Genomic DNA, 22,741 nt, shown 5'->3' on the forward strand with positions numbered 1-22,741 from the left:
CAGAACAATCAGTATACTGCAGATCACTGCTTACTTTCAAACAGAACATGCTCAGCTCAGGGTTGAAGTGATCTGACTGCCCACTTCATTAGAACGGCACAGTAGGTGTATAAATTTGCCCACAGCAAACAAAGATGGAGAATAAAGAAGAGGAGTGAAAAAGCAAACCAGCCGTTCCGCTCTACACACGCATTTCTTTTCCATTCTGCCAATCTGATTTCACTTATGGTGACTCATAGTGAAACAGAAAACATGTGAATTGCATTTGGATGTGCAAAGGTTAGTAACGACTTAACTTTCAAAACCAGCTCATCATTCAGTAACACTACAGTTGCCTTCCACTCCCTTTCACTCAGATTGGTGCATCTGAACAGCTGCAAAAATTTCCCCTAAAGTCCAGACGACATTCCTAGGTTAGACATTCAAAAGGGGTATTTTAAAGAAGGTTGTTTGTATTCAGACTGCCAGGGAAGGCTCTGCCACCTCACTTCAGCCAGAGGATTTCCGCTGGTTTCTTTCTGTCAGTTCATCTCCACTTTGCTCTGCTTCGGGCGGGGCAGGGTGGCGGGGGGGTGCTGTTTTCCTGTAACCAACCGCTTGCTGCTAACCAATCAAGAGGTAAAGAAGAGAAGAAACGCCCGTCCGCTCCCAATTTCTTTTACTCCACTGTCCGCCAACCGTAGAGCCGACCGAGGCAGAGCCTCTCGTCAACTTTAACCCGGCTCAGCTGATCGTTTGCCGCGCCGCCGCCGTCAGATTCCAGAAGCAAAGAACAAGAAGGTGGGACGCTAGACATGGACGTGAATATCGCTCCTCTCCGCGCCTGGGACGATTTCTTCCCAGGCTCTGACCGCTTTGCCCGGCCGGACTTCAGGGACATTTCCAAATGGAACAACCGTGTGGTGAGCAACCTGCTCTATTACCAGACCAACTACCTAGTGGTGGCTGCCATGATGATTTCCGTTGTGGGGTAAGTGGGGTTCCCCTCCCGGACACTGATCGCGGGCAGCACGGAGGGGGCTCTGGGTGCAAGATCCCGGGATGAGGAAACGCTCTCCGCGCAGGTCTCCTGCCCTGATAACTGCAGGCGGGCAAACCCGTGGAAACTTGTTCGCAGGGCGAGGCCGCAGCAATCTGGGGTCCTTTTTCTTTTCCGCGCTTCGGGCTGAAGCGTGAAAGGAGTCCTAGGGGGTGCGGAAATATTGCCAACCTCTAGCAAGAAAAAAATGACTTTTTTTTTTTTTTTCTTCCTCCTTCCCGATTACTCTTTTGCTGTGGTTGCTATTTGTTGCTCCCCTGTCTCTTAAAAATAAGAAGAAAGAGGAAAGTGGTGTAACCTTACCCTGCAGCTGGCTGGGGCGGACGCCGTCCTGGAAGGTTTGGGGCCCCGGGGTGTGGATCCGAACTTGCCTTCTGGGGTGTTAGTGTAAAAAGGACATCAGAGAAGCGATGCTCTTTATGGGTTTCTCGGCCTAGCGCCTGCCACATTGTACGAGAAAGCTGAGCTTGGGAGCAAAAGGGTGGGTGTAGCCTGGTGGCGCATCTCCCAGTATGGGGCGAAGTCTGCCGTGTAGAAACGGCGTCCCTTTTGCTCTTTTTTTTTCTTCCAGGACTTGCCAGAGATGGTCACTTTATCTTCGCACCCGGTCTTAAAATTAAGTGTCCTGTGTTATATACGATTTCACCCAACACCTGCTCTTCTAGAAACCACTTTTTCTTGTAGGTCATCCTTTAAGTAATGCTTCAGTCATTTTTGCAAGATGCTATGCTATGCTATGCTAAGTCACTTCAGTCGTATCCAACTCCTAGCGACCCCATGGACGGCAGCCCACTAGGCTCCTCTGTTCCTGGGATTCTCCAGGCAAGAACACTGGAGTGGGTTGCCATTTCCTTCTCCAATGCATGAAAGTGAAAAGAGAAAGTGAAGTCGCTCAGTCGTGTCCGACTCCTAGCGACCCCATGGACTGCAGCCTACCAGGCTCCTCCGTCCATGGGATTTTCCAGGCAAGAGTACTGGAGTGGGGTGCCATTACCTTCTCCGTTTTGCAAGACGGGGTGGTGCTATTCTACATCTTGCTGATCCTATGCATCTTTAAAGAAAAAGCCACCCTCAGACTTTATAAAGGAATTCACTTGTCATTAAAGAAGTGGCTGACATTTCTGTTTGAACTTGAACACAGGGAAAAAGAAAGCTGGCCTGGGAGAAAGGAAAAATCTAAACTTGGAAGGTGTGGGGAAGGATGAATAGGGTGGTTCCTGAAGTTGGTTTACTGTTCTTTGGCTTATTTATTGAGTCACTTCTCTGTACCAAGCTCAGGCACACCAAGATCCATCACACATGAATCCTGGCCAAAGAGAATGCGACAGTTGTTGAGAAGCTGTAGGACCTGATACCCAGCTCAGGGGAGAGAAAAGGAGTCCATAATTTCTGGTTGTGGTTCAGGCTGTTTGCCCCTTTGCAGAAAAGGACTCTCGTTGGTGGGGTTCTGTAGACAATTACTCAGATCCTCATGATGTGTTGCTTAAGGAACTCAGAACAGCTTGGTGTGAGGAGGGCACTGGGATCTGAACACTCTGCCAAGTTAAAATTAGTTGGAGTGGGACAGGCCTGGATCAGCTGCCTTCTAACCCTTCCCCTAGCTTCATGCTTAATGTGTATTTCCCAGAGCAATAAAAAAAAGTCTTTAAAAAAATCATAGGTAAATAGGATTACATCTCTTGTTTTGTTTTCTTTTTCTTTTCCCTTGTAAAGGCATCTTATCTAATGATCTAGCTAGGGTTGTTGTTTTTTTTAGGTACCCCCCCAAAGGCTTAGATATTGGGCAAGATTTGACACAGACGAATCGAATGTACAGAAAACAAAACAAAAAAACTTGCTTTTCAAAAAGATATACTGCCCAGATGGACAGAAGCTGCAGTAGCCTTGCTACCTTGATGGCATTCATTTTTCACTATGAATGCCAGGGGCAGCCGCTGACTAAATATAGCTCCTTCATTGTGAAGTCTTAGCCCACTAACTCAGGCAGTTTGGGATGTTGGCCCTTCTCATTTCCCTTTTCAAGCAGGAGCTGTAGATTGGCAGTCAAAGTGCAAAGTAGCTATTTCATTGTTTATTATCCTTATCTTTAAAAACTTACAAAAGATATAGGCTAGTCAGTTGTTTTGAAGATGGTATGTCAAGTGTGGGATTTCCTTTGTACCCCAGTAAAATCTTTTGTGACATCTTCAACTGTTTTCTATGCATCTGCAAACACACAGCCTATAGTTCTTTCCAGATTGCTCATTTCTTCCTTCATAATTTAATTATAATAAAAGCTAACATTTATTGAGTGCTGCATGTGCCAGATACTTTGCCACATAATGCAGCCCAATGAGATGAGATATTATTACTAAACCTGAGGCTCAGAGAGATTACATGACCAGCCCAAAGTCACAATCCCAGGCTTGTGCTCTTATCTACTATTCCACCTTCCTCTGAGTCATGAGGTTAGAGTGTCTTAAAGCTGGAAAATAACAAATATCTTCAGGGTCAGGGAGCTTAGCTGACTCCGGAATGTGTTTCTCATTCTAAAGAGAAATTTTCTCTTTTGTGACGTCAGTAGATGGGAGGGTCAGAACAGTACTGGAGGCTGTTCACCTGGATCCTTTACCTGTATCTGATGGTTTCTCATCACATCTTGGTATAGTGTGTGTGTGTGAAGATACGGCTGGGGTGTTTCCTGGGGAAAGGATTGTGTTTGAAGGGTCTTCTTCAGTGGTGCTGCCCGCTGATGCATGGGAGAGGCCATCAGGTCATTGTTGGAGGGCTTCAGCCTCAACTCTGAATGTTCCTATGTTGAAAACTGGCCTGGGTGAGGAAAGAGTGAAGCTACTCTTGAACATTGCAGAAATGGAGGGGGCGAACAAAGTGGATATCATCTAGCTCCAAAACGACTGAAGGGGCTGCCCAGACTGAGATGGAGATTCAGAGGCTTAAGATAGAGACAGATCTGTGAGTGAGGGCCTGATCAGGCATGGCCTGGTAATTCATGATTAGAAAAGTTTGGTCTTCATCCTAATAGCATGGTTTCCCAGGCATATGACTTCCATTCATATATGGAATCTGTTCTGCCTTTCAGATTAAGTCTGAACAGACCTACTTAAGCTAATTAAGTCTTAGCTAGCAGACCTGGTAGGGGCAATTGCCATATCGTCTGTCTCTTCACATAGTAGACAATAGTAGTTAAGAATTTAGGCACTAGCGCCTGGTTAATTCGGAGAAGGCAATGGCACCCCACTCCAGTACTTTTGCCTGGAAAATCCCATGGACGGAGGAGCCTGGTAGGCTGCAGTCCATGGGGTCGCTACAGTCGGACACGACTGAATGACTTCACTTGCTCTTTTCACTTTCATGCATTGGAGAAGGAAATGGCAACCCACTCCAGTGTTCTTGCCTGGAGAATCCCAGGGACGGGGAAGCCTGGTTGGCTGCCGTCTATGGGGTCGCACAGAGTTGGACACGACTGAAGCGACTTAGCAGCAGCAGCCTGGTTAAGTCAATTTTGAATCCCAACTACCAGTCACTAGCCATGTGACCTTGGGTAGGTCACTTGAAACACCCTTTGCCTCAGTTTCCTCAGCTGTAAAATGAGACTATTCCCGGAACCTGTGTTATGGGGCTTTTGTGAGGATTATCTGAGTTAATATAGGCAAGTTTCTTAATACAGTGTCTGGACCCTACTGTTTGCTCCAAGAAATTTATTTTGGAGTTTTATTATTATTTTTATCTCTGTTAGTGTTATCATAGACTAACAGAGAAACACAGGCACCATCATTACCCCAGCAGCTCCATCGACCCAAACACCAGTCCCCAACTTACTCACCTACCCCTGCTTCTCCTACAGGACTCGGTTTTGGTACCATCTCTTTGAGGAGACAGTCTCCCTTCTCCCTCCCTCCCCACTTTTGTGTCTATATTTTGCCTGGTACTTACCCCACAAGTTTTAGGTTGTCTGTTCACTTGTCATCACTCTGTGCTCTTGACACCTTGAGGCCAGAGACTGGGTTTTGTTTGTGAGGCGGGTTTTCTTGTTGTTGTGCTTAACATTATTTTTATTCTCTGGATCCCTGAGGCCAAGAATATAGCAGATGCTTAGCTGATGAGTGAAAAGCATAAATAAATGAACATAAGGTTTCAACATGAGGGTGGGGGCAACTTTTAACCTACTTAATGGAATAAATTATTTCGAAGCACACAGCAACAGCCAGCACGTAACAGCAACATGCTCCTGGAGTGAGACTAACGGGGGGTGTTGCTGAAAGTGCTCACTGCGTATTGGTTAGGATTGCTATGGTGTAAAAATTCAACTTTACAAAGTTTAAAAATCAGACTCTTGATTACTTCATATTGCCCTTGCAAATGCAGTGAAATGCCCTTCTGTAATGTTTCTCCATCTGGGTGCTACTGACATTTTGGACGGTAGAATACTTTGTTGTAGGGGACTGTCCTGTGTATTGTAGGTTGCTTAGCACCATCTTTGCTCTCTGCTATGTGCATATTGATACATTAGTTTGTACTTGTTTTATTCATAAAACGTAATTTGCAATAAAAGAAAAAAGTGCCTTCCCCTTCAGCTGTGACAATCAAAAATGTCTCCAGACATTGCCAAATGTCCCCTTGGGATCCAAATCACCCCAATTGAGAACCACTGCTCTCTTGCCAAGAAAAATATGATGATTCTTCAACATCATCTTTACTAAATGCAAGTTGCTTTATCTTTGTTGCTATTGTTTAGTCACTCAGTCATGTCCAACTCTTTGTGACCCCGTGGGCTATAGCCCACTAGGCTCCTCTGGCCATGGGTTTTCCCAGGCAAGAAAACTGGAGTAGGTTGCCATTTCCTTCTCCAGGGGATCTTCCCAGTAACCTAGGGGTCAAACCCATATCTCCTGCATTGGCAGGCAGATTCTTTACCACTGAGCCACCTGGAAAGCAAGTTGCCTTATAATAAATTACAAAAACAGAGTTTCACAAGGACAGAACAGAGCAGTTTGACATTAGGTCCTGGCTCCTGACTTTTCAAACATTAGATTTGGCTTGGATTTTAAGCTTTATTCAGCTTTGATCATTAGCTTTAATTTATTGTATTTGTTATGTGATCATTCTTTTTCTGCTTTGCCTAGAAGACTCTACTGGTTCCACAGACTCAGTCTTATTTTTTGATAGACTTATGGCATTTACTTTTATCCACTTTCTGTTCAAAAGTCCACTTGCCCTGGAGTTTTTCTGCTATAGAATAGGAATCAAATGACTTCATTAATATAAAACACACTGCTGCTGCTGCTGCTAAGTCGCTTCAGTCATGTCCAACTCTGTGCGACCCCATAGACAGCAGCCTACCAGGCTCCCCCCGTCCCTGGGATGCTAGGGCCTAGCAAATGATAACACTCAAATGTTAACTGCTATTATTCTATGAAATCCTAGATTACAGACATGTTTAGAAGTCTCCCAACTTGTGTATTCTCTTGAGCAGAAGTATTAGATGATTACTGTAGAAATTTTCATTTTTATTTTTATTTATAAAAATTTATTTTTTAATTGAAGGATAATTGCTTTACAGAATTTTGTTGTTTTCTGTCAAACCTCAACATGAATCAGCCATAGGTATACATATATTCCCTCCCTTTTGAACATCCCTCTCATCTCCCTCCCCGTCCCACTCTTCTAGGTTGATAGTTACCCTTTAGTAATTGCAACTTCTGTTACTTAGAAAACTTTGCTTCCTTGAAGAGCTGAGTTTCCTTTTGAAATGCAGGCATCACTCCAGAAGAGATCAAATGAGTTAAAGAAGCATGAATAACAAGCTGAGGAATGTGTGTTCTGTTGCACATGACTTTGCATCATTTAAAACAAGAAAGAAACAATGTCTAAGATAGAAAAGGACATGACTTAACCTTCTCCATCCTTCACAGGAGACGTCTCAGCACTGGATATTCTTTTTCTGTTGACTATAGCAATAGATGTCTCTCTCTGTTTTCAAAGTGAAAAGCAAAGGCATAACCTAATTGCATGTGCAATTTAAGTACCAAGTATATGATACAGTCTAGTTGTAGACAGGCATCCATGTGCTTAAAAGAATGCCAAAAGATTTGCTAGAGAAATCTGTCCAAACTGTGGACCATGCAACTGCAGTATTTTTTTTCTTTTTACCCTAGGAGGCTGTTAGAAATGCAGAATCTCAGGGTCCATCCCAGACCTATTGGGTCAGAATCTATATTTTAACACAACTCTTAGATGAGTCCTAGGTGCATTACAATTAAAAAAAAACACTGATCTGATCTGGTTTAAAGGAAAGAGTAAGAAAATATAAATAAATCAACCTATAAGCCCAGATGTTACCTTTGGAGATTCTTGGTGTATAGTTCTTGGCTAGGTTCAGGCATCTGTGTTTTTTTTTATTTCAATGCCCCAAGTAATTCTGATATGTCTCCTAAGTTGAAACTGAGAAGTATTGATCCCTATTATATTACAAATATGTTCTAATTTTCCTTGTTATGGCTTGTTAGATATCATTTCAGTTCAGTTCAGTCGCTCTGTCATGTCCAACTCTTTGCGACCCCATGGGCTGCAGCATGCCAGGCCTCCCTGTCCCCCACCGTCTCTTGGAGCCTGCTCAAACTCATGTCCATCGAGTTGGTGATGCCATCCAACCATCTCATCCTCTGTTGTCCCCTTCTCATGCCTTCAATCTTTCCCAGCATCAGGGTCTTTTCAAATGAGTCAGCTCTTCACATCAGATGGCCACAGTATTGGAGCTTCAGTTTCAGCATCAGTCCTTCCAATGAACATTCAGGACTGATTTCCTTTAGGATGGACTGGTTGGATCTCCTTGCAATCCAAGGGACTCTCAAGAGTCTTCTCCAACACCATAGTTCAAAAGCATCAATTCTTACCCATCATTTAAAAATGGACATTTAATTTCTAAATACTTGGAGGTTTTAAAGTATCTTTGATATTACTTTCTCATTTAAATGCTTTCTTCTCTGCAATCACCCTCTGTGTTTTTTTCAGTCTTCTAACTTTGAGGCTTTCAATGGCCAAGTCAAAGATCTCTGTTGGTAAATGTCACATTGAACTTGAAAATATGTGCTGCTGCGGAACTATTTTTAAAACATCTTTTGATATTGATTTCTAACATAATCCCACTGTGATAAGAGAATAGACTCTATATAATTTCAGTACCTTTAGGCCATGAAATGTTTGCACCTTGTTTTATATCCCTGGATATGTTCCAGTGTCTCCTAGTTTATAGTCTAAGGGAACTTGAAGAGAATTTGTATCCTAACATTGTGTGAAAATTATATAAATCTTAATTATGTTGAATTGGTTCATGGTGCTTTTCAGGTCTTGTGTATCCTTCTACTTCTCTGTATATTCATTCTATTCACTCTTGAGAGTTTGATATTAAAATTTCAATTAAAAATCTTAATTTAGCTACTTATATAGTGGGACCATATATAACTTTGTTCTATATTTTCCAAGTTTCCTGTACATGTTATCATATTCTCATAATTTAAAAACTAAAAAAAAAAAAGAGAGAGAGAATAAAAGAAAGATAGCTAAAAAAAATACTGATCCCATCAAACCCCACAGCTTTCATAGATGTAAAGGTCACGAGGCTAATTTGAACCAAAGCTGCTAATAGAAGCTTGGTTTATTAGTATAATTGAAATACTTTGTCCATTAAGCCATTGCATATATTCTAAAGCCCCTTATTAACCAAATTCAACAGCATGCCTGACTCACAACATTTGTATTATCATGCCTATCTCCCTCTCACAAATACTCCCTGCCATTAGAACACATATTTTCTGATGTGGCCTCAGAAGTACTAACCGCACACAGATTGTGTGAATATGTACATGCCTCTGCTGTGTCTCCAGCCAGAAAGGCACCTTTATTCTTAATGATGTACATTAGTGCTTCTCTTTTAAGGCAACATAATGTAGCTGGTGAGTGAATCAGCTCATATTTTGTTAGCTGAAGTACTTCATCCCTGTATGGTCTATGGAGGTGTTACCACTGGGCAGAAACTAGAGTTAACCACTTTTTGCTTTCAGTTGCTTGGGATGGTAAGGAGTTTTTGGAAGGCTGGTATCTATCTGAAAAGACTAAACTGTAATCTTTTTCAAAATGAGCGTGGTCTCATTATATGTTGTAGGCTGGTAGCTACCAACAACTGGTTTTAAGAAATGGGCAGATTGTTCATACCTTTTAAGTTTCTAGTTGGTAAAGGAAGAGGAGAATCAGAGAGTCCTTGGATGGGGAGGAATGTATTAAAACCTTTGCAGATAGAATTAATTGCAATCTGTTTATGCTGAACTTAATGGAAATGTTTCCTGAAATTTTTCAGCTTCAAAGCCAGTTCTGCATTTCTCTCACTTGTGTTGCTTCCTTTATTCATCCCACTAAGAGAATGAATCCCTTACCAACATCTCAGGTGTTATGCTAGGAGATACAGTGGAGAATTAGACAGTGTGGTTCCTGCCCTTAAAACTTTTAGTCAAGAGAGGCACCAAGATGATGCTGAAAACATAATAATCAATTTTTATACGAGTATAGCAAGCATACAGAAACATACGCATATATAAACACACATCGTTTTCAACCTGACTTAACCTGATCTCCCCTGTACATTAATGATTCCAAATCGCAAAACTCACAGGTGTCAAAAAGTGGGAGAGGCACTGAGTATGTGGATGGAGAAAGGATTATTAAGTGGAACCATGCTCACTTGCAGCTCAGATGCTTTCTACTCAGTTGGACAGATATTTACTGAGCACCTGCTACATCCCAGATACTGTGGATGCCTCGATGATACCCGTGGGAGTACAAGTCCACCCAGCCTTCCCCAGTCCTCCCAGAACTCATCTCTTCCTGCCCTCCCACATGCTTTTATTTGCACTTGAGGCACTGCACATGGCATGCTGGCCCATGTCTTTCCCTGGCAGGGCATGTGTTTCTTCTAAATGTAGAACTTGAAGAGGTCTGTCAACACTCAGTAAAATTTTAATCTGAAAATTCCTCATCAAATAAGAATTCATTAGATCATCTTCTCTGACACTACGTATGTAACCTTGTTTTTCTCAACACCTCCCCATATACCCTTAAAAAAAAAAAATCCCCTACTGCTGCCAGACTGGTGTTAGTAGTTTCTATCTCCTTTCCCTGTGTAAGGATTTACAATGATTCTGGGTAAATGTGCAAATAAATAAATGGATTTGGGGTTCTTTTTGATCTCTTTCTTTTATTTATTTATTTATTTTTTGATCTTTTTTTTTTTTTATCTCTTTCTAAGAGGGCAAAAGCTCTCAGTCAGCTTACTAGGGGCAGAGAGCTCTGTACAGGAAATGCAGTTCTAAAAGGTGAACTGGACATCTACCAAATTGAGCAGTGCCATTAGACTTTTTTATTTTTGATTTGGATAAATGAATGACTCAGCTTCAGAATATTTAGAACATCCATCCTGTCTCTTGTAGTGAGCTTGGCTTCTTGTTTCAGGAAACACTTTTGTGTCTGTGATCTTAAGCAAAACCTGTAGGCTATCTTTCAGTTCTGGGAACATTTACCCATATAAATAGATAGGATTTCCTGGTCTTTTCTCCCAGGGAGCATTCACAAAATGGAGACACTTGGAAGGCAGAAAGCCTATCCCAAGTGGAAGAATGAGGCTCTGGCTTCTGCTTCTATGAATACCCCTTGTATCCCATCAGTGAAATCCTCCTTGTCTCCAGGAAATACAAAGGAATGCGGAAATTGGGGTTGAAAGTGAATGTGTTAGTCTCTTGTGTCCTACTCTTTGCGACCCCACAGACTGTAACCCACCAGTCTCCTCTGTCCGTGAAATTCTCCAGGCAAGAATACTGGAGTGGGTTGTCATTTCCTTCTCCAGGGTTAGTGGAAGATAAATAAAGAAGGATTTGCTTGTAGGAGGGGAGTTTATGTGTCACCAGACTCATTAGCATTTGTCCAAACAACTGTCTTCTCTCCACAGCGCTGTAAGAACTTGCCATGTGACAATTTAGTTACCTCAACTAAAAGCATTCAGAAAGAACAGTTTTTAAACAAATATCTTTCCACTTGAGTTCTAAAGCATTATTATGAGATTAACCATGAGTTCCTAATTGTTGAAAGCAGTGATCAGTATACATGAAGTTCATTACACCATTCTCTTTACCTTTAGAATTTGCCATAATAAAAGTTTAAAAAGGATTTTCTGGGACTTCCCTGGTGATCCAGTGGCTAGGGTTCTGTGCTCCCAAGGTGGGGGTCCCAGGTTTGATCCCTGTTGAGGAACTGGATCCGACAAGCTACAACTAAGAGTTTGCATGCTGCCACATGGCACAGATACATAAATAAATATTTTTAAAAGGATCTGCTGCAGTCTAATCCCTTGTATAGTGACTATTTGAAGCTTCACGGCTGTGGGAGGTGAGACTTATAGCTTCTAACTTAGGTTCAAGCTGTTGTTTAATACAAATAAAACAAGCAATGAGCTTGATAAACACAGAAGAAAACCCAGAGGTTCCCAAAGTATATCTTACAATGGATACTTTTAACAAGCCAACTGTTGCCAAGACAGTGGATCATCAGGATGTGTTTAGTTTGATGATACCAATACACACAGTGTAACAAATATTCAGTACACAGCGAGTATGCAATAAATTTTGTGGGCTGATTCAGTCGATTAGGAGAATCTCAAGGTTAGGTTACTTTGACCTTTCTGTGACAAAAGAGACCAAACTCTGCCCATGTTAACTGCCTGTGATCAAGAGATACAGGAGACACTGATCACGTTTACTCAAAACTGATTTGTGCGTTTAATACGTTTATACCTTATAATCAGAGATAGTTCTTGCCAGGAAGAAAGCCCTGTGGGAAGTAACCACAGAAGATGGTTGGGGTTATCTGTGGAATCCGAGAGCAAGGGGGCCTACGTAGGCAGGTCTATAGGAGGATGGATCTCCCTCTGTCCTACCTGCCCTCCTCCTGGCCCCCAGCCAGCACTAGAGACAGAACTTAGAAAAGAGTCTTCCTTGCAGCAAGCCCAAGGGTCCTGTGATCTCATCTGATCTTTTCTTATATCACATAGGAGTTTTTCCTACTTCTAGTTTTTCATTTGTTCCTTTCATCACAGCTCTGTGAAGGTACAAAAGCAGGGACTATATTTACAGTAATGTTTAGTGTACAGTGAGGAATAAGAGCAATTTGTTCAAGATAAATCTCACATCACTTATTTCATGACGATACAAAGTTGCTGAGCTTACTTTAAATAATAGGAAAATGTGCTACTTTTTTTTTTCTTTCTTTCAACAAACATTTATCAAATTCCTGCTCTGTGCCAAGTGTCATGCCAAGTGCTGGGGAGAAAATATCATGGTCCCTGCCCTCATAGTGCTTAATCTCTAGTGGGAGACAGAGACATTCATAAGATACTCATTCAAATAAGTATCAAATCACCACTGAATTTATGGCAACTCACTCCAGTATTCTGTCCTGGAGAATCCTGTGGAGAGAGTGCCTGGCAGGCTACAGTCCACAGGGTCACAAAGAGTCGGACATGACTGAAGTGACTGAGCACACACAGTTATGTATCACCTTAGGGGTTGTGAAGAAGAGGCAGATGGTGCTAGGATGTGTTCAAAAGACTAGGGAAAAGCTGATTAAGCTGACATTTGAAGGAGATAGGAATCGGGCAGAAAGAATGGTTTGTGCTTAGGCTTGGGATTGACCAGGGGTTGAGTGGGCTCTAGAGACAGACAGAAACCCCAGTGGATGGTGCGGAAAATCAGGAGGCAGTGGTGTGAGAAAGCTGACAGGCAGAGATGCTATAGCCCTTAGGCATCCCTCATACTGATGACTGAAATGGTCTGTTCCTCCTGCGGAGGCAGTGTAAGGCAAAGCACAGGTTTGGCAGGTGAAGCGTGGCCTGAATTTCAGGCTCCTGTTTCCCACCTCAGCTCAGCACCCTTGTCCCAGATACCAGCTACGCAACGGTACGCAGTGGCCCTGGCTGCAGAGGCAGGCAGGGGCCGAGCCTGCAGGGCCATGTAGAGTGTGGAAAGAATCCTGTTTTTATCCTAAGAGCACTAGGAAGCAAGAAAATGGATGGGTGGATTCATATTTGCAGTGACTCCTCTGGTTGTTTCAGAACCTCAGAAAAATATCACCAATTTAGAGAAGTGCACTGTGAGTAAATGGTTCCCCCGCTTTCTTAGTGAGTCAGGCTTCCTCAGGAACCAAACTACAAAAATAGCTTTTTGGGGGTTAGAAAATTGGAACGCAGTGCAAAGCTGCTTCTGTTGCTCAGAAAATATTTCACTGCCTCTTTGGTTCTTGTTGGCATTACAGCGTGGCAGGCATTAACAAATGTGCACTTTGAGTCAATCTGAAGATCTCTGAATAAACTTTTATCACCAGCACTGCAGTTGGGAGCCTCAGGACAAATTTATTAACTTACCTGTTTCTTACCTTAATTCTGTGTAGAAAATTCCATGGACAGAGGCTACAGTCCATGAGGTTGCAAAGAGTCGGACATGACCGAGCAACTAATGCTTTCTGTGTAGAATGAGATGTGTTTTCAAGATCCATGCTAGATCTAAAATTCTGCAGTTGGCCAAGAGTTTTATTTTTCTTTTAGCAACTTGTGTTGAAACTCCAGCCATAGTTAACTGAGTCACGTTGGTAAGTTTAGGACCTGCGTCCACACCCGCTCATAACTACCTTCCTTTAGAGACAAATGAGAATGTTGAGGGATTTCCTAGAATGACCTTTAGTTGCTTACCCCAAACTAGAAGAAAAGGGTTCTAAAAGGTTGAGGGGGGAAATCCCTGGAGCTGGTTAACAACACACAATGGGTTATATTATGAATTGTGTCAACTGGCACTGTTTTTCCTACTCCTGGATGCCTCTAAATATGTTTATTCACTGCCCTGGGTCTCAGCTTATTCATCCGTGTAATGGGATTGCACTTATTCCTCTTTGAAGAGTCAGCTACAGGGTTCTGTGATGGAATTCTAAGCCTTTTTACAACTGTTAGTGATTCCACTAGAATTTTTAACTATGACATTTATCTGTCATATTGATATTGTCATTTATCTTCTTACTGAGTAGAATACATATGCATGTGTTAAGTTGCTTCAGCTGTGTCTGACTCTTTGTGACCTCATGGACCGTAACCCGCCAGGCTCCTCTGTCCATTGGATTCTCCAGGCAAGAATACTGGAGTGGGTTGCCATGCCCTCCTCCAAGGGATCTTCCCAACCCAGGGATCAAACCTGGGTCTCCTGCGTTGGCAGGCAGGTTCTTTACCTCTAGCACCACCTGGGAAGCCCAGGATACATATATATGTAGGTATATATTTTCAACTCACACTAGAAAAACATATTTAATGTTTTTGATTTGTAAAGGAAAGTCCTGTTTTCACCAAAGACAGAAAATCATGATCTCTCCATCTCTCCTTCAGTCTCTCTCTTCTCTCCCTCCTCTCTTCCTTCCCTTCTCTCCTTTGCTTCCATCTAGCTTCCAGCCTTCCTTCCTCTTTCTCATTCATGGACTTCCAAAATGAAATAGCACCTATCAAATCCAACAGCAATTGTCCACGTGAAAGCTAGGTGGCATATTTATGAAAGTTTTATCCTAATGGTCCTTGGGCTTTATGGTGATTTATGTCACTAAGAACCCAAACTGTTGAGTAAAAACTTTACTCATTTCAAACAAGAACTGGTTTCCAAAACTCCTGCACTAACTAGAAAATGAATTTAATCTCTGGAGGATGATCTGTGTATTTTATTTTGCTCCAAGTACAGGGAGGTGCCAGGGCAGTGGGAGTGCTGTGCATTTTCCCATTTCTCAGAATGGAATTGCGCTTAAGCAGAATAAAGAAGAAAATCATTTCTGCTCCAAGTAACTTTGTTCATTTTTTCCAGCTTGTAACTTTGGTTTCTAATTATAGATCACAGCTTGGGCATTGGGTAAGCCAAAACCAGTCCTATAGGACTTTCTGCTGTTCTCTCTTCTTGAACATGAGCAACAGGAGCAGGTGAAAAGCACATTTGGAATTGGTTGAGTCAGCTTAGATTTTTCATTGTTCTTTGTCCTGGGCTTGATTTAGCCTTTCAGCCTAGAGGTCTACCTCACTTGTACCGAGAAACATAGAAAAAACTTGGCATGCATTTTATTATATGCTCTACTTTGTGAATTATTATTTTAATAGATATTCTAGGAAGAACTGAGATGGAGGCCTTTGACATTTTCCACCAACCAACCATCTCCCAGGCCTCCCAGCTGGCGCTAGTGGTAAAGAACTTGCCTGCCAATGCAGGAGACATGGGTTCAATTCCTGGGTCAGGAACATACCCTGGAGGAGGCACTGACAACTCATTCCAGTATTCTTGTCTGGAGAGAATCTCATGGACAGAAGAGCCTGGTGGGCTAAGGTCCACAGGGTTGCGGAGAGTTGGACATGACTGAAGTGACTAGCACACATACACATAGACTCATCAGCATGCAACCATCTCCTATTTGGAGCTTATACAAAGGAGTTTCCTAAACTTGAAACTTCTGCTCTAGTTCTTTGAGTTAATATTGATTTGGTCAACATCAAGTTTATGTAAAAGGGTTTGTCTCTTTCAGGCAACTTTCTCCCATTGCTTTTATTTTTAAATATCAATTATTTTATCTTCAAGTAATATATGACTATTGAAAAAATATGAAAATAGAAATAAGCAAATGGGAATATACTACCCATGATCCTATTACCCAGTAAAACTGCTAGAGTCTTTTAAATTTCTCTCATAATGGTTTTGGTGCTAGAAATGAAATGTGTTAGTCTGTGAGAGTTTCTAAGCCTCTCCACCCAGTCTCCCCATCACCTGCAAAAGAAGATCTTGTTTTGGCCCTGTCCTATCCCAGACCTTGAAGGACAGTTTTGTCTTTACCAAACCAATTCTAGGGTCAAAGCTGGAGAGAAGGTATAACCCCAGATAGAATCGTGAAAAAGAAAAAAGGGCCAAGAGACCTAGGTAATGAAAACACTGAGGGAGAAAGAGGACACGCAGGCAAGCACATATACTGGATGTTGGGAAAGCTTCGGGAGTTGGGTGGGGTGGGGCAGATTAGTTGAAAGAGGATCTGGACAGTGAGCCGGAAACCGGAGTTTGAGTGGGAGAAGGCAGAGCTTGGCTGTGCTCATGAATTGAAATTGCATCAGCATCACTGGAGAGATGAAGCAAGGCAAGATTGTTGTAGTTGGCCTGCTCAAAGCCAGAGGTGTGGGGCTGGAGAGCCTGTGCGCATGCTCAGTCACTAAGTCGTGTCCAACTCTGTGTGACCCCATGGACTGTAGCCCCCGCCAGGCTCCTCGGTCCATGGGATTCTCCAGGCAAGAATACTGGAGGGGGTGGCCATGCCCTCCTCCAGGGGATCTTCCCAACCCAAGGATTAAACTGAGGTCTCCTGCACTGCAAGCAGATTTTTTACCATCTGAGCCACCAGGGAGGCCGGGGCTGGGGAGCAGTTACTTTTATATCTTTACATTTTATGTTTTGTATGTTCACTTTATTTCTGATCATAAAATAAGGTACTGATTGTAGAAGTTTCTACTTCTGAGTTATATAACATAGGTTCTAAATCCACCTACCAGAGAGAATTGTTGCTTTTACCTAAGCAATTATGATTGCCTTCCCACATGATAAAGCATACTTTGACTTTTTGAAAATAATTATATGTGTCACCATTTAGTACATTGTTGGCCATATACATTGTTTCTAAAAGTTATAAATCATAAATATCACTCGTGAATACTGTTACAATTCAGTCTTTGCATTTTTATTAATTTCTTTACATTATCTATTCTGAAGAGATTTTTGCCTGGAAGGGTATAAGTATTTGCAAGAGTTCTGAATGAAATAAGCAACTTATTATTATAGAGTTTAATTTAAAACTACATGCTACTACTTTGACCACTGTTTAGCTCCATGCATTTTAGTAGAAATTAACTTTTTCAAAGGAGTTTGACGTTAATTATGTCCCTGCTTTCACCCCTTAAGATATGCAATACTTTCACTCCTATTTGAAACTATTTAAATATTAAATAGTACAATAAGTTTTCTGTTTCAGGGGGCAGAATCAGAGCGAAAAATTTCAAGGGATTTTTTAAAGAGGAATCTTATCCTAAATATAAATCCCAATATGAAATGACTTCATCTGTTCTGTTTCAGAGAAAGTCAGTTCTTGGCATCACCTTTCATTATCCTGTCTTCCAAATCAGTGACGCTGATAACACACTGACCCCTCCTTGTTCTTCCCAAGCAACATGCTCATTAGCCTCTAGGAGGGTAAAAAGTTAGTAAATCATCATACTTGCTGACCACAAATGTCTTTTAAGAATTTGGGGGGTGGGGGTGGGTGGGGCTACAATGCCCAGTCATTCTCACTTAGGAAGTACTTCATCTACATGTCCTCTTTATAAATGGCTTTCCCCCATTATTCACAGCAGTGTATCCTTTGGCTCATGTAACAATGAAACTGGAAGTTTTATGCCTGGAAATCTCAGTTGATAACCCATCTCCTAATGATACTCTGGGCCTTTGAAAGAATTAGAGTGGCCTATTTAACACCAAGAGTCATAAACCCAAATGCCTCCATGGGCCAGGCAGCTTATGTAAGAGACCAGGGCAAGGCAGCTGTTAGAAAAACAGTTGTTAATGGCAGCTCACTGGGGGCCTCTGTGTCAAAGATTCCGTAGATAGTGGTGGGGGCTGAGATTAAATGGAAAGCATTTATTCTATGTAAAGGAGAAGGCACTCTAGCCAGTGGCTAACGTGGGAAACTGGGCCTAGTTTTGTGAGATTTTCTTGTTACCAGGAGAAGCAAGAAACCCAAAGGTTGATGCATTTAAACATGCACACACACATATTGGGATTCAAGTAGAAGTTTTTAAAATTATTGTACAGTCCAGACATAAGTGTAACTGCACACTGGCTTATGAAGCCCACTGTGTGACCTGAACTCCACATTCATCTAGCATGGCAGATTCTAGGAGGATTTAAATAAACCCTTGGAGCTCGGAAAATACAATCGTTATATACTAGAGCCCAGGATGTATGAAAGCTAAAGACAGCCCATCCACAAAGGGGCTCTAGTCTGTTGAAATGCTGGGCCTCTAATGTGATGGGCTGTTTGGTAGGAGCACACTGCCTCCCTGTGAATTTTCCCTCCACCGTGCTCTAACCTCTGTTCCCAAGTTTCTTCCTTGGAGACGTGATTTAATACTATCGACCTCATCGGATATGAGGAGTAAATGAGACAACTTAGATGAAAGGCTTGGTAAGTAAGCTTTGTTGTTGCTCTTCCCCTCCCCGCTTCATTTCCCTCCTCCTGACCTGGGCGCCTCCTTTCTTCCATATTCCAGGTTCCTGAGCCCCTTCAACATGATCCTTGGAGGCATTGTGGTGGTGCTGGTGTTCACAGGCTTCGTGTGGGCAGCCCACAATAAAGACATCCTCCGTCGGATGAAGAAGCAGTACCCCACAGCGTTTGTCATGGTGGTCATGCTAGCCAGCTACTTCCTCATCTCCCTGTTCGGGGGAGTCATGGTCTTTGTGTTTGGTATCACATTTCCTTTGCTGTGTAAGTGAACCTGAGCCTTATATCATCAAGCAATGTCGATCCATTCATCCAGTGCCAATGTCCTAACCTGTTTCTGAGAGGTGCGTTGGCAGGTCTGCAAAACTATCAAGAGTTTTCTGCAACAGCAGATCAAGGCTGAATAGCCCATTAATGGCACAGATACGTACTGGGCACCCCCTCGGTGCCGCTCTTATGGGGACACAACAGTAAACAAAACAAATTCGGATCCCAAGTCATACAGTAGTGGCATGGTCTGCACTGGAATCCAGATTTGTCTTAACCGTTCAGTGCCAGGCATCCCGTGCTGACACAGAAATGAATGTTTACTTACTCAGAAGATTGTAATTAGTGTCGAAAGCGTTGTAAGTTGGCCCAGAGTATAGGTAACCATGGACTCCAATTCTAGTGATGAGAACTAGACATTTTCTAAAGTGTACGTGCACTGTTGACTGAGATTCCCAAGCACCTGAAGCCTGAAATAGAGAACAGACACAACTCCAGTCTCATCAATGGAAATCTAATTAGAATTATAGTGTACTCAGTGACAGGAATATCCCTTTAATCTTTAAAAGCATTTCATGTGCTGCCATTCCACTAAATAAAACAATTCCTTGTTTCGGGTTTGTTCGATTAAGCCCCCAGAATATTTATATGTGAATCCCACACCTTACTGGATAAAATAATTGAATCATTAAATTTAGACATTTTTGAAATACTCTTCAGGATTTCTTTATGTGCTAGAGACAGTATTTCAGTGATTCTGCCTGAGTATACAGTTTGTAAAAAACAGAGCAGTGTAATGAAACATATCGTAAGTTAAGAGTCAAGGGTCCAGGTTTCTATTCGTAGACCTGCTGGAAACCAGCCATGTGATCTGCACCAATTGTCTTATATGGGAAGAGCTGACTCACTGGAAAAGATCCTGATGCTGGGAAAAATTGAGGGCAGGAGGAGAAGGGGGCGACAGACAGTGAAATAATTGGATGGCATCATCAACTCAATGGACATGAGTTTGAGCAAACTCTGGGAAACAGTGAAGGACAGGGAAGCCTGGAGTGCTGGGGTCCATGGGGTCACAGAGTCAGACACTACTGAGTGACTGAACAACAACAATAATCCTATGTGGGCTATAGCTCACTCATCCATAAAAGAAGGGAATTAGACAAGGTCAGTGATTCCCAAACTTTGATGACTGTGAGAATCATCCAGGATGATTTTAACATATATGTTTCTCAGCCACATCCCGTGGAGATCTTGATTCTTTGGCCCACAGGACTGTCCAAAGAATCTGTATTTTTAGAAAGCTCCTCAAATGTTTCTAGTGGTCACTCTTGACTAGGAGCCTCTGGAGAGAATGCACATGAGTGCTTCTCAAAATGAGGGCCCCAAATCACCCACATCAAAATCACCCACAGTGGTTACTGAAACGTTACATTCCAGAACCCTACCTCGGTCTCAACAATCTCAACTCCAGGTGCTGGAGACTGGGAATCTGCCTATCTAACAGGCTTTCTCTCTGGTGATCTGTATGCACACAGAAGTTTGAAAAGTGCTGGTGTAGATTACCCAAGGTGTTGACTTAAATACAGACTCCTGAGCCCAGCCCTGTAAAGGTTCTAGAAGTTCAGGAGGCCCAGGAGATGGGCCAGAGAAAATCTGTTTCTTACAAACAAACTCAGGTAATTCTTAATGATCAGGTAAATTCTGTGAATACCAGATTACGTAAGGTCTGTAAACCCTTAGCATTTTATCCAGACATTCTATATCCAACACTGTGCAATAGCTTTTTATCCAGATATCTATACCCAACACTGTGCAAAACTGCCCGTTAGGAGGCACCTTCTAAGAGGACTTCACTTGTGTGCCTCCTGCAGGAACAAAATACAGATAACCCCTGAGCTGAGCATAAGTTCTTTTCTGGAAAAGGTTAGCATTAAGTTCATTTTTAGGTAGGTTGAAATCACATCGATTCGCTTTGAATTTCAGGGTATTTAAGTAGCATCTGAAAGGCAGTGATAACAATGTGTGAAGGGAAGAGCGTGGCTGCCAGATTATGGTCCTTCCTGCTGAATACGACATTCTCCTGCACACACAAAGAATACTGTGAAGTCCAAGGATCCATACAGGGACTTGGGTCCATTAGGCTGACAAAGAGCTTTATATAAAGTTTAAGGATCCACTGTGGGATGTGGAGAAGGAAATGGCAACCCACTCCAGTGTTCTTGCCTAGAGAATCCCAGGGACGGGGGAGCCTGGTGGGCTGCCATCTTTGGGGTCGCACAGAGTCGGACACGACTGTAGCGACTTAGCAGCAGCAGCTGGGATGTGGATCTGTTAGGGAAGCAGACTGGACTGTAGCTAATGGAGAAAGTTGTTATTTCAGTTGCGAAGTGGGGCGGGAGAATGGGTGCTTTGGTGCTAACCGTCACCTTTCACTTCCCTGTAGTGATGTTCATCCATGCGTCGCTGAGGCTCCGGAACCTCAAGAACAAACTGGAGAATAAAATGGAGGAAATTGGTCTGAAGAGGACACCCATGGGGATTGTCCTAGATGCCCTGGAGCAGCAGGAGGAAACCATCACCAAGTTTTCTGACTATATCAGTAAAATGAAGGAGTAAACGGAGCTGCCCTGGTGATAGGGTTGCAGCAGAAGTCGAGTTCGGTTTGCCCTTGTCCAGACCTACTTTTCCGTTTGTGTTTTTGAAATAGGAGGTGCACGAACCATTCAGCCACCCGTGGCACCGTGCACAGAGAGGCCTCCCTGTCCTCATCTCTGCTGTCACAGAGAAAAGGCCTCCGACTAAAAGAAACCACCCTCCTGTTGTGCTCGACATCTCCAGTGTGTTTATGTAAACTGATTGGAAACGGATCACCCTTATTTCTTAAGGGGAATAAAAGAATCATGGAGTGCACAGCAACAGTATGGTTATTTTGTAGGAAACAGTTTGTAAAGTATCAAGGCAATGTGAATAAATGAAAAGACTATGAAAGGAGATGATGTTATCCTGTTTTAATCCCCCTCAGCATCCTCCTCTAAAAATATTCCTTCCTTAGGATTATAATATGTGGGGTATCAATTAGTTTAGCTTTTATTATTATTGTTTAAAATAAAAAATGATCTTGATCACTTTGCCTCCTGGTTGATGTGCAGTGGATAAAGCAGTTGTTTCTATTTTGTTTACAAACATAAAGCTGCTAGCTGCTTAGGAGAATATTTTATCAACTTTTTTGTAAATTTTTGAAATGCTATTAATGTTTTCATTAGAAGGCATTTGTTGCAAACTAATACCATCTTCTTTAAGGGGGTTACAGCTCTGTAGCCTGTATTATTCTTGACAAGCTTGTTAAAAAAAAAATCAGAATAAAATGAGTTTCTATTGCATGGTTTTTGTTTTTATAATGACAAAGACATATCCAAGATAATGTTTCCCTTTTTTCTTCCCCTTTTTCTTCTTTTTATTCAGTTTTTAACTGCAACATTTAGAAGGTAAGAAATGAACACGCATTTTTATTAATTCCTTGGGGGTAGAAAGAGGACAGTAATAGCTGATCTTTTGAAATGTGAAAACCATCTCTAGATGACCAAGCAAACAGACGTTTAAAAATGGGAATGAAAATGATCATTGATTCTGCAGTTCACAGAACTTTTAGATGGCACTTGGCACCACTAGATGTTTTTATAGCCAGACATTAGAATTAATATAGCATGAGTTTATATTTTCTGTTACTTTCTTCTTTTTACTCCCAATGTATTTTGAAATAAGTAATATAACATGTTTTCCTTGCCAGCTGAGTGATTTCATAGATGAATAGAAAATATTTAGATTTCCCTAGCATGCAGACAGTTGGGGCAGTACTCATTGAAGAGACTCTTGTACATCCTAGAAGAGGAAGCAATGCATATGCCACTCCTGATTTTTCTTGCATTTTGATTTCTCACCCAACCTGCAGTCTTCATCTTCAGCACAGTGATATCACTGTGATTTCACACACATGGTCTAGAATTTGGACCCTTAGCTAAATATGAAGAATAAAATTTATCAAAGTTTTTTTTGGGGGGTGCAGGGTGA

At 42.1% G+C, this 22,741-nt stretch overlaps 1 protein-coding gene across 1 annotated transcript; it reads left to right on the top strand.

Annotated features, from left to right (window-relative positions):
• The first annotated feature begins 234 nt into the window (after window positions 1-234).
• On the top strand, window positions 235-22,053 carry ARL6IP5 (ADP ribosylation factor like GTPase 6 interacting protein 5). Its single transcript, XM_027522404.1, has 3 exons — window positions 235-970; window positions 18,453-18,670; window positions 21,117-22,053. Exons 1-3 carry the CDS (start codon window positions 795-797, stop codon window positions 21,287-21,289), a joined length of 567 nt encoding a protein of 188 aa, XP_027378205.1. The 5' UTR covers window positions 235-794; the 3' UTR covers window positions 21,290-22,053.
• The last annotated feature ends 688 nt before the right edge of the window (window positions 22,054-22,741 follow it).

This window comes from Bos indicus x Bos taurus, chromosome 22, assembly GCF_003369695.1.
Source record: "Bos indicus x Bos taurus breed Angus x Brahman F1 hybrid chromosome 22, Bos_hybrid_MaternalHap_v2.0, whole genome shotgun sequence".
NCBI classification, from domain to species: Eukaryota; Metazoa; Chordata; class Mammalia; order Artiodactyla; family Bovidae; genus Bos; species Bos indicus x Bos taurus.